The sequence below is a fragment of the Choloepus didactylus genome, chromosome 1, assembly GCF_015220235.1.
Source record: "Choloepus didactylus isolate mChoDid1 chromosome 1, mChoDid1.pri, whole genome shotgun sequence".
NCBI lineage: Eukaryota > Metazoa > Chordata > Mammalia > Pilosa > Megalonychidae > Choloepus > Choloepus didactylus.
In genome coordinates, this window is record NC_051307.1 from 211,173,877 (window position 1) to 211,185,913 (window position 12,037).

General features: G+C 36.7%; 1 protein-coding gene across 2 annotated transcripts in view; it reads right to left on the bottom strand.

The window, feature by feature from the left end:
- The window catches only part of ARF4 (ADP ribosylation factor 4), a 17,544-nt gene extending 5,927 nt beyond the window's left edge, over window positions 1-11,617 (bottom strand). The window contains exons 1-4 of one of the 2 annotated variants that reach the window (XM_037798842.1): window positions 11,474-11,614; window positions 11,209-11,356; window positions 4,713-4,793; window positions 4,433-4,542 (exon numbers count right to left, since the gene is read on the bottom strand). In XM_037798842.1, coding sequence (XP_037654770.1) covers window positions 4,433-4,542; window positions 4,713-4,793; window positions 11,209-11,275 — 258 coding nt within the window. In that variant the 5' untranslated portion in view covers window positions 11,276-11,356; window positions 11,474-11,614. Of the gene's footprint in view, window positions 1-4,432; window positions 4,543-4,712; window positions 4,794-11,208 lie in introns of both variants that reach the window. The other variant, XM_037798835.1, reaches the window with a different exon arrangement.
- Window positions 11,618-12,037: the final 420 nt, after the last annotated feature.

Sequence of the window (12,037 nt, forward strand, 5' to 3'; positions counted from 1 at the left end):
TTGAAAGATATTACCTTTTTGTATATATGTTATATTTCATAACGAAATAATTGAAACTGTAGAATTGTAAGTATAATACTTTTTGAAATTTGCTCTAACCACTTTTTAAATTGCACTTGGAAAGTTATCACTTCTATGCATATGTTGTATTCAACAATAAAAATATGATAAAAATAAGAGGGAAAAAAAAGCATGGGGGGCAGCGAAATCCTATCAAGGGACAGATATTAGGAATAAAATGTCTCTATTAAAACAAAAAAAGAACAAAGGGTTCTACTAAAAACTGGCTTTTTGAGTACTATTTGTCATTTTAACTTACAATGTCATTTCAAATCTTAAAAAAATCTTATTCTCACCCAAATGGTCCACTTTTCTCAACATACAGATAAGTAGCAAAAGGGTCATGTGGAGAAAAAGAATAAACCAAAGATCCTCAAGAAACATGAATTTACTGACTGAATTTGCTTATTCACATGCAAAAGTATAAAAAGGGGAGGGAACAGTAGTTGTCATATGCTTCATCAGGAAAGGAAAAGGTAGCCTTGCTCCAGAATTTTGCCTGCCAACTCTAGAATCAGGGAGAAAGACAGTCTTAAGCAAGATATGTAAGAAGAATTAAAGGTTTATTTGAACAAACAAAAAATTCTTAATAAAAAGGAAGGAAATAACAATTCTTAAAAACAGTCACAAATATTAGAATTTTAAACTAGAAAAGAAATGGGACCAAGAAGCAATTATAGTTGAATTAAGAGTTTTCTAAAAACTTCCCAATGAGAAAATAAAAAATTTGCAGCTAGACAGAGAGGGCAACTTAATTACAGACTTTTGTTAAAAGCTAATCCTATTCTACTAAATAATGACTTTATTCTCCCCATAAACCTGAACCCCTAAATTATTTTTGATTATTTGTCACATTATCACAAGCTCCCTTGCACTATTACTTACGTATATAAGTAGCTAGATTAAATCCATTGAGGGCAAAATGCGATTTTATCTTATTTTCTATTTACTCCTCAGCACTACCACAATACTGGGCTCAGCCAGGGCACCTAAAGATCATTTTTTTAGCCTACAGTGATTAAATAACATTAATTTCCTTTGGTCTACCAAATTTCAAATCCATTTCCTTTTTCTCTGTTGGAAATCATCATTTTAAACACCCCATCCTTTGAAGAAACTTTCAAGAGCCAATATGGTGTGGTGGACAGACAGACCCAAATTCAAATCTCAGCACTGTATCAGTTACATAAACTACCTATTCCTTGAGCTGGTCTACTCTTCTATAAAACAAAAATAAGACCACTGACCTAAGAAGTACTAGAGGATTAAATATAACCATGGAGGTAAAAAAGACTGTGCTTGGCAAAAAGAGAGATATTGTATGTTACCACTAATGTGAATTCTGTGAAAAATGTACAATGTTTTATACTGTAGAATGTAGGGGACCTAGAGATACCAATTAGTGGAGGGGGAATGATAATCTAATAAGAACAGATAAACTATGGAGGGTAATCTCAATGTTATGGGAATGCTCAGGAATGATTATGGTTTGTAAACTTTCTTGGATATAGTAAGATCATGTTGGAAGCAATAGAGTTATTTTAGGTTTTTTTTTTCTCTTATTCCTTTGTTTTCTTAGGGGTTGTTAATTTTCTTGGGGTAGGGTAGGAACATGTTGGAAGCAATGTAGTTATTTTATATTATTTGTTTTTCTTACTCTTCTGTTTGGACATGGTTTATTAATTTTCTTGGGGTATGGTAGGAACGTATTGGAAGCAAAGTAGTTATTTTAGGTTATTTGTTTTCCTTAATCCATTGCTTTGTTTGAAATGTTGTGGGGTTTTTTTGGTTGTTGTTTGCCTGTTTGTTTTTAATTTTTTGATAAACAAAGTTAAAAAATTGAAAAAAAATCAGTAGAAAAATGGGAGTAAAAACTAAATGACAAATAGGGTGGGATGGGGGGATGGTTTGGGTATTCTCTTTTCACTTTTATTTTTTATTCTTATTCTGATTCTTTCTGATGTAAGGAAAATGTTCAGAAATAGATTGTGGTGATGAACGCATAACTATATGATCATACTGTGAACAACTGATTGTATACCATGGATGACTGTATGGTTTGTGAATATATTTCAATAAAACTGAATTTAAAAAAAAAAAAAAAAAAAAAGACTGTGCTTGGCACATCACAAGTATTTAGTGAATGTCATGTCTCCTCCTCCTTTTCCTCCTGTCCCAAAAGCTGATTCTTTTTAGAACCTATCCTTCTAGAAAGAGTCATGCGTCTAAAAGGGGTTTAATTTTATCTTGACTACTGACATTCCATTTTTATTGTTTTAAATGTAAATCCTGCTATCAGTCCCAAAGTAACATTACTGAGAGGGAGTTTATTATTTTAGGAATAAATTCTAAGTTATTCTCCTCTTAGGATAGCCTAGAATCAAGAATACAGGATTCTAGAGATAAGCCCAGCTGCTATAAGAAAAGATTACTTAAAAGGCCAAATATTTACTTACTTACTTAAACAGCAAAACAACTGGAATTATCTAATGAGGGAAGAGGCATTTACTATAAGAAATACTGTGTCCTGGATTGTTAATATAAGACAGAAACAGAGTTAATGGCTATAATTAATTTCTTTTAAATTTTATAGCTGGATGAGGAATGCTGGAAAAGCAAATTAAAAGCCTAAGCTGTGATTACATCGGGTAATACAAAAAGCTTTCCCTAGTGGACATGAGCTCCCTCGAAAGAAGTATTTGGGCTTTTAACTCTAAGATGGTCCAGCGAAACCAAAAATAGGTCAAATTATAAAGCATCCTAAACATGTCAAGGGATAAGATCAGGGTTACCCTTGGTCAAGAATTACAAGGTTAAGGATTCATAAGATTTTACTTTATACCTAAGTTTACTTCAAAAGCACATTCCCTAAATGAAATGTACGTCTATGACTTAATGTGCCCCACTGCCTGGATTATTTTTAGGGAGAATGTGATTTAAAGGGGAAATGTTAGGTTGTACATATGGTAATAGAACAAAATTAATTTTTAAATAAAAAAGCATGGTCCTTATTTAACATGACATACTACTCAAACCTGGTGGGTCCAATCACTCACCTGGGGTACTCACTGCCACCTGGTGGCCCTATACCTCCCCTTGTATACAATGTTTTAAAAGCTGGAGACCAAGAGTGACATCTGCAAATCTAAAATGTTTATAACATCCCACTTTTCCTGAAAATATAGGTATTTATCAACTTCAATAGTAAATAAAAACTGATGAGAAATCCCCAGTGTAGTGGAAAAGACACTAGTGCTGAGACCAAGGAGCCATAAATAAAGGTAGAACAAGAACCAGCTCTTTAGTCTTAGTCATTCCAAGCTTTAGTTTCCTTATCTATTAAAGAAGAGGGTTAGACTAGAGCAGTGGTTCTCAACCAAAGCAGCACTTCTGTCTCCCAGGGGATAAATGGCAATGTATGACAAGATTTTGTTTGTTTGGTATGGTGGGATGGGAGGGTTGCTATGGCAACCAGTGAGTACGAACAGGGATGCTGCTGAATATCCTACAATGCAAAGAGCCACCTACAACAAAGAATTATCCAGTCCAAGATGTTAATATTGCCACTGTTGGGACACCCTGGGCTAGATTTTTGCTACAAAGTGAAGTTTGTATACCAGCAGCATCAGCACCACCTGAGATTTGCTAGAAAGCAGAATCTCAGACCTAACCTAGGATGTACTGAATCAAAATCTGAATTTTAACAATATATACAGGTGATTCATATATTCATTAAAATATGAGTCTAGTGATGCCTGGTTTACATAAAAAGATTCTGATTTAAGTGGTTTGGGGGGCTATGATCCAGGCTTACAAATTTATAAGACACCTCCCTCCCCCAGTGATTCTAATGTGCAGTCAAGTTTGAGCTTGCATGCCAGTGTTATACATAGTACAAAATAATACAAAAATATCTTACACATCAACAAAGAAGATTTACCTTAATGTTATTTTTAAAATGTATTTGTAATAAGTAAAAGCCTAACTGGGTTAAATGAAGAACTATCACTTGTCTTACACTCATTAAAGTAAACTACAATGACAAAGTTATACAGACCTTACTTTCTAAACTAAGAATGAAATCAACTGAACTACTGATGAGACACCTACTTTATTCTTCAGACCCACACCTCTCCCCACCTCCATTCAATCTTCCAAAATCTTACTCTTATTGCCATGTAACTCTTCCACTCTAGGTAATTTAGCCTCCAAGGCATGAGTGATGGAGTCCACTGAAGAATATGGAAGTAGTGATAAGAAGAATGCCAACTCATTACAGTAAACACCAATATCCAAGTGAGCATTATATATTAATATAAATTTAAAGTATAAAACATGAAGAAAAATTATAAAAATGCATAGCATTCCTTACTTGGGTATTTTGGAAGTAATGCCTCCAGAGAGGCCTAATTTTATCTTGACCACCAACATCCCATACTGTGAAACAAATGTTCTTATATTCTACTGTTTCCACATTAAAACCTAAAAGGAAAAATAAATATGTCATTAAGAAAATAAACCCCTTTAAGAGAAATTCTCTTAAAAATGCTTTTTAAAAGTCTAAATAAAATTTTTTTTAAAGTTTCATAAAGAAGTTTTTTAAATTAAATTGTTTTATATTTCACTTTACAATCTATTGTAAACTTTCTTACCAATGGTAGGAATGGTGGTGACTATCTCCCCTAACTTCAGTTTATATAGAATGGTTGTCTTGCCAGCAGCATCCAATCCAACTAGGAGAAAAAGACATTTTAGAGTTTAAATCTAGATCAAAGCACACACTAAGAAATAATTTTACAACATATTTATAGAGTTTGAAAGTAAAAACTGACTGTTCAAGGCACAAATATGAATTAGAAATGAAATTAGCTCATTTCTGATTCACAAAGGCAACACTTCTTACAGGGGACCTTTCCATTTTTCTTTCTAAACCTACCTAGAAAGATAGTATGCAGTAGTGAAAAGAGAACCTGGCTGATTTAGGCTCCAGTCCTTAGCTAGACAAACTAGCTGAGTGCCTTCTGGCAAGTCACTTTAGGAAACGTGAGGTCAGAGAAATCAAGCCATAGCGTAAGGGGACTGGATCAGCTAATCTAAGCTCTCTTCCAATTCAAGTCCTTCTGAATTCTATTAACTACTTTTCTTTAAAACACAAATCACAAGTTGAATCAGAGAATAGAGAAGAATAAATCAATCAAGAATCATCTTAAGAATAGTAAACTCAATTTCCTTTATTTAGAGAACAAATTTTGGGTAAAAAGATCTTGATGCTAGGGGGAAAGCATAACTATGCCCTAATCTCCTTATAATGATAATAAAGGAAGAGGAGGCCAATTTTACCCGTACCTAAATCCACTTCAACATTAAATATACAAAAATGAGAACAAAGGTCTGAGGACCTGGGTTGTAAAAATGGTCCTATTACATTCATCTCCAATAAGTAATCTTTTAAGGCAGAGAAACAAGTAGGGAGAAATGTGTTTGTGAAAAAAGTTCACAACAGATCAGATCTTTAATACAAGGTTGTGGAGAGCAAATTAAATGCTTTTAAGTAGCTCAATCTCTCAAAAACTGCACATTCTAAGTAACTTGCTAAAGCCCTCATAAATGGAAGATCAACATCTACTAAACTCACTGAATGCATCATTGTTGTAAGGACATCACATTTGGTTGTCTGGATTTATGCTTTCATATTTTAAAATCCGATTGAGTACTGATTTAAGCAGGCCACTTTTAAAATATTTACATCAAAGCACAACTTAATACATGAAACCAATGCTATCAAGTTAAAAAAAAAAAAAAAACTTAAATCACCTCATTTATCTAATTTATATTCCTGTACAAATAAGTTTAACTTTTGATCAGTTCCTCCAAAAAGAACTGAGGCTACAGGAAATTCAGGCTCCATCTCTTTTAACAATCCTTTCTGCTCTGTACCCTAACAAATGGTAATTTTAGGATCTTTCTGAAAACCTAAGCCACTTCAGGCTTCTAATTCCTGTGTCCTCTAATCATACCCTGCTCCACACTTCTTCAAACTGGGAATCATGTTTATGCTTTCCAAAATACTACCACCCTTACTAGGCAGAGCAAGCAGCCCACCCCAAGCCCTCTTTCATGGGCATAAGAAAAATCAACTGAACTACACTAAATTTTATTATTATGGAACAGTATCAAAAAGATCAAAATACAATCTAATAAATATGCAAAGAAACAAAAGAAGCTATCATGAAGCTTGGCATCTTCACTAAAAATACAGAAAACTAAGGGGGAAAAAAACAGGGGATCTTTTACTTGTTCTACAAAGCTAAGTCTCCTGAAAGTATAAGACTTCCTCTTCAGAGATTTTGGTCAAATTTTTAAATAAACCAGCATCTACCTTTAGCTAAATCAAAATACAATTAAGCCCAAGTCAGAAGAATTAAAACATATGTTGATTAGAAAAAACACGTAAGGTTTTGAGAACCACGGCACCTGGCCAGTCAATTGTACTTGATACCACAATTTTAAAACAATGTGAAACCACAAATACTGACAAAAGAATGGAAGGAATCAGGACTGCAGAAATATCTAGAATAAGCAAATTCATAGAGACAAAAAGTATTAGAGGTTACCAGGGGCTGGGGGGAAAGGGGAATAGAGTTACTGCATACTGGGTACACACTTTCTGTATTGGGTGATGAAAAAGTTTAGTAATGAATTGTGGTGATAGTAGCACAACACTGTAAATGTAATTAATGCCACTGAATTATACACTTAAAAAAATGGTTAAAATGGCAAATGTTATGTTATATATATTACCACAATTTAAAAAAGAAAAACATACTAGCTTAACAATTTTGTGCCACTTCAGCCATCTCAAGTACATGTTTTCCTTAATGGTGCAATATTTGGCAATGAAATTTCTCCACAGAAAGAAACTATAACCAATTCTCAAGAAGCCAAGATAAGGCTAATCTGTAAAGCCCAGGAATGTCCTCCTATTCCCATCACACTCAAACACAAGTCACTGTATTGACAGATATACCAGCATCATTACTTAACCAGACCTGTAATTTGACAGCAAAAGTACCACACAAAAAGTCTTTACCCATCATTAAAAAGTATGCCTACCAAATTATGGAAGCAAGAAATACTTATATTTTAAGTGAAAGAAACTACAGATTCCAATCATCTCAACTTTGAGGAAAAAAACACAGAAAAGAAAAAGACTGGGAAGAAAAAAAATATTTTCATACAGGTAAAATTACAGCTTTTTCTTCACATCTTCCTTTATCTTTCAAATGTTCTACAAGAAGCTTGAAATACTTTCATTGTAAGTAAAAATATTTTAAAACTGAATGCTTACTGTGTTCCAGATATAATACTAGGCGATGCCATCTATTTTTGTAATTTAATTCTCAAAAGAACCCTCCATTTTTGGACAAGGTGTCTGAGTTTCAGAAGCATCCCCCAAATCCGACAGTAAGTGGTAGAACAGGCATTCAAAAACCTAGGTCTTGTGGAGAATTCTGAACTCTCATACATTGCTGGGTTATGTAAAATGGTACCACTGCTTTGGAAAAGTTTGTCACAGTGTCTCAAACTATTAAACAGTTACCATAGGACCCAGCAATTCCACTACTAGGTAAATACCCCAAGAAACTGAAAACAGATTCAAACAGAAACTTGTATGCCAATGTCTACAGCAGAATTATTTATAATGGCCAAAAAAGATGTTTCTTTTGGGGGAATGAAAAGGTTCTAGAATAAATGTGTGGTGATGGTTATACAACTTTGTGAATATGCTAAAAATCTCTGAATTGTACACTTTAAGGGGGTGAATTTTATGGTATATGAATTATAACTCAATGAAAAAAAATTTTTTTAAACCTAGGTCTGACTCCAGAACCAGAGACTTTTTATATACTGCCATTCCTGCCTTCAGGTTTCTCTGGTGGACACAATGCATCTTGATATTCTATCGATCTAATTCCTCATCCAAACTGAAACCAAAGGCTACTGGGCATATGGAAAAATTATAACAAGCTTAGATTTTGCTTCTACCCAACAAATCAGGAATACCTGCCCTTGATCAGTGTATTAGAAGCAAATTATCAAAGTCTCTGCTAGCCATAGCTTGTAATAATACCAAAAGGGGCTACTAACTACAAGGATGTTATATACATCTATAACATCTATCAACTTCTAGCTTGATGACTAGAAGGATGACTATACCCATCTACCAACTATATCCATCCACCAACTTCTAGCTGGATATAGCTAAAAGATTTTTCTCTCTTGTTTCCTGTATTCATATAGCTAATCAGAAAGGCCTTTTTAAATGGCTGGAAAAGTTTTCAACTAATGTTTAATGACCCGAGAAAATGTTCACAACATGCTAAGTCAAAAGAACAAAACACAAAACCACAGCCATATCACTACTACCATTTTGGAGAACAAAAACCTCCTCCTAAAACTCTGAGAGTAAATAGAACAAAATATCAATAATGGTAGAATGGTGGAATTATAGGTAATTACCAGGATATTTTCATGTTTTCTAAATTTAACAAAAAAGCATATTATTTTTGGAATAAGAAAAAAGTCAAAAATTACATAATAAATGGATTTACAAAATAAACTAGGAAAAAAGTGTCAAACACCATGCTTTTGCCTGAAGCCTCTCTGAAATTACTGGTAATATTTTTTAAATTAGCAAATAAGAGGATCCTTCCTCCTGAACCTCTCTGGTCTCCCCCAAAATACATAATCACATAAAAGGCAATTCGTGCCTATACTAGCGTTTAGCAAACTTTTAGAAAGCTTCTCAACCAACAGGCAAGAATGTGGAAGTTCAAAGATATCATTTGCCTAAATAATTTCCTCTTATAAATACTACACAATTCCTGTCAATCAAATAGTTCATATGACATTTTGATTACAGTATGTTGGTTTTTTCCCATTTTTGAGTACTGTAAACTACTAACTTAACTTCAAACACCTTTTAAAATTACTTTTGGGGGAGCAACTGTAGGAATAAAATTTAAAATTTAAAACTCTCTATATTGGTTTGGCAAATTGGACACTTTAAAATGGTAAAGTCTGAAAAAGCCACTGACTCAAGAGGGCATGGATTTTATCTAAGCCTTAGAAAAGAAAAGGAAGTAAACATATCTGCCAGAGAACATTAATGTTACATGGAAAAAAATCATTAACTGGTAATTCTAATACTTCTATAGGGATAAACAATTTAAAAAGTGATTATTTATGCTATGGATCACTCATAAAACCAGACAATCTTCAAACTTTCAAATCTTTCTCTAGTCACGCACATATCCCTCTTACGTTTCTACTTCAGTTTAATGAGTTCACATGAAAGTTGAACTTGTGACTAAAGTTTTTTTAAACAAGGAAACCTGATTATCCCCAAATTAAAATGCACAAGAGCAAACCTGAGTAAGAGAACATTTGACATAAAATGTATAATCCCAAATCATGATTTTATCCCCTGAACAAATGGACAAATGCTTTTCCTCTTCCATTTCAGGTGGGGGTGGGGGTATCCCCTAACATAGTGAAATATTAAAGGTGCTTACAGCATAATTCTATCTTTCCTCTCTGAAATATTTAGCCATTGTGAAAGACTAAGAAACCAAAAAACAGCAATTCATTTACAATAAATCTTCAGTAAAAGGACCAATATTACATTTTCAAGAACTCAAACCATGTACTACTGTTTAATGTCTTTAAGGAACAGGATGGAATTTCATTTATCACAGTTCAAAGTTCCCCCACTGACTTCAGATCCCTTTTCAGACTGCCAATTTTCAGCCACTTAAAGCTCAAATATGCTTGCCCTTCTGATTCTCTGCCCTCTTCATAAATGAAATCTGAGAAACTTTGAAAGAAAAAACATTTTAACTAGTTTTGAGAATGAATTACTAAAAAGTGTTTCATGTATTCAGGAGCTGGATATACATATACATATATACATATAAACTACATGTGTATTTTCTTACTCTTTGTATACCTTGAAATATTATAGAACCTTGCCTTTGAAAACTTCTCATGGTAGAAGAACTGGAAAACAAAACCTTTTCCCCCACTCTTCGGAAAACAAGTTAATGAACCAACAAGTTGCAACTGAAAGTTAGTGGGAGGTCCTTTTAAAAAGCACTATTCAGGCCCACAGAGCTTAGCTGTGATGTAGACTACTCACAATACTACTTAGAAGGGTTTGCTTACATCACCCAAGCGACAGTCCCTACTCCCTCAGCTAAGCAAAAACCATCTCTGAAAAGAAGTTTTTAAAAAGTCTATTTTCTAAAATAATTTCAAAATAACTTTGTGATGTTTACTCAACAAGATTATCCTAAAAACAAGTGTCAGGATGTTCAGTTTAGTTACTGAAAATTTATCGGCTTTTTAAATTAGTTTGTAAAAAGTTTTTTCCAATTATTCTTAGCCAGCTGTATAAAAGTCTGTAAACATAATACAGTAAACAAGAAACAGATAGAGTGAATTTTCATGGGATGAGCTGATAATAAGAAAATACGAAGCAGAATCCAGCGCAAAGACAAAGTTTACTAGCAAAGTGAGCGCTGAGGACTCCGGACTCTTCGGAAACCATGGATACTCCCTTGCCACCGCGCTGGGCCTGTTCACTTCCTGCCCCAGGCGGCTCCGGGCTCTCTGCAGCCAGTAGTTCACATACCATCGGAGTATGCAGTGTGAACACCGAGCAGGTTGAGGGTGGAGGAAGACCGGAATAGCTCTGCCTCCCTCCCGACCGTTCCCTACACCCAGCAAAGACGGACGCCAGATCGCACCCTAGTACAGGGCCTCGCGAGTGTCTTCTGGACTCTGAAAGTCCGAGAGTTCGCTTCCCCAACATCCCCACCCAATCTTGTCTAGCTTTCACTACAAAAGAAAGGAAACCCAGAAGTAGGAAATACTGTCGCAGGCCCTGTCCCGACCTCTTCGGGCAACATATGTGAGGGGACCGCCCACCTTTCACCCCATTGTTCCTCCCGAACCCCGGCCCACTGCCCCCCCCCCCCCCACAGCCCGCGGAAAAAAAACAGGCCCCGAGGCTGCCCCAAACCTAGGGACCCGGCCTCCCCTCTGAATCCATCGGGGCCCGGGCCCGGCTCGCGGACCCTCACTCACCCATCAAAATACGCATCTGCTTCTTGCCGAAGAGCCGAGAGAACAGAGAGGAGATGGTGAGGCCCATAGCGGCGGTGGCACTCGGGATGGTCAGGAGCAGAGGGGCTTGCGGCGTCCCCGGGCCTTCTCCTTTTACGCTCCCAGCAAACTGAGCGAGGGGGGGAAGAGAAAGAGCTGAAGAAGAAAGGGACCCGCAGGGATGGCTCGCCTGCCGACGGGTCGGACGAAGCTCCGAAACCAGGAAAGGAATTAACGGGGCGCGGACCTGCTCGGCGACTGGCGCGACAGCTCCGGCTCTGGCGTTAAAAGTCCGGCTGTGCCACGTCACGCGGCGGCCGCAGCGACTCCAGAGACAGCCCGACCCCTCCAACGCGGACAGAATCGCGTCACCGCCGCCCCATCCCCCTGTCCTTCCGGTGCTGCCCAAGCTATTGCGCCTGCGCACGCATGGCACTGACCCGCTACGCTGACGTGCATTTCCAGCGGCCACCACCTCCCAGACGTGGCTCCTGGAGCGGGCGAAGCCAGTAGACGCATGCGTAGTAGCAGTCGGAGAAAGTCCCACAATGCCTCGCTTTGTCACTTCCTATAAGGATAAAGACGAGAGTTTTCTGCTCTGATACACGCGTCCTGGAGGTTGTAGGTCTTGCATTCGAAAGGGCTACCGGTGCATTATGGGTTAGGTAGGGTCCTCAGTTCTTTGTTCCCTTAGGTCATTCTCCTCTGTAACGCTGCGTGCATTGGGGATTCCCCGGTCCCAAGAACGTACACGTCTCACGTAGGGAGCCAGAATCTTGGGCTGGTAGAGGAGTGAAGGCCGGCCCTTGTC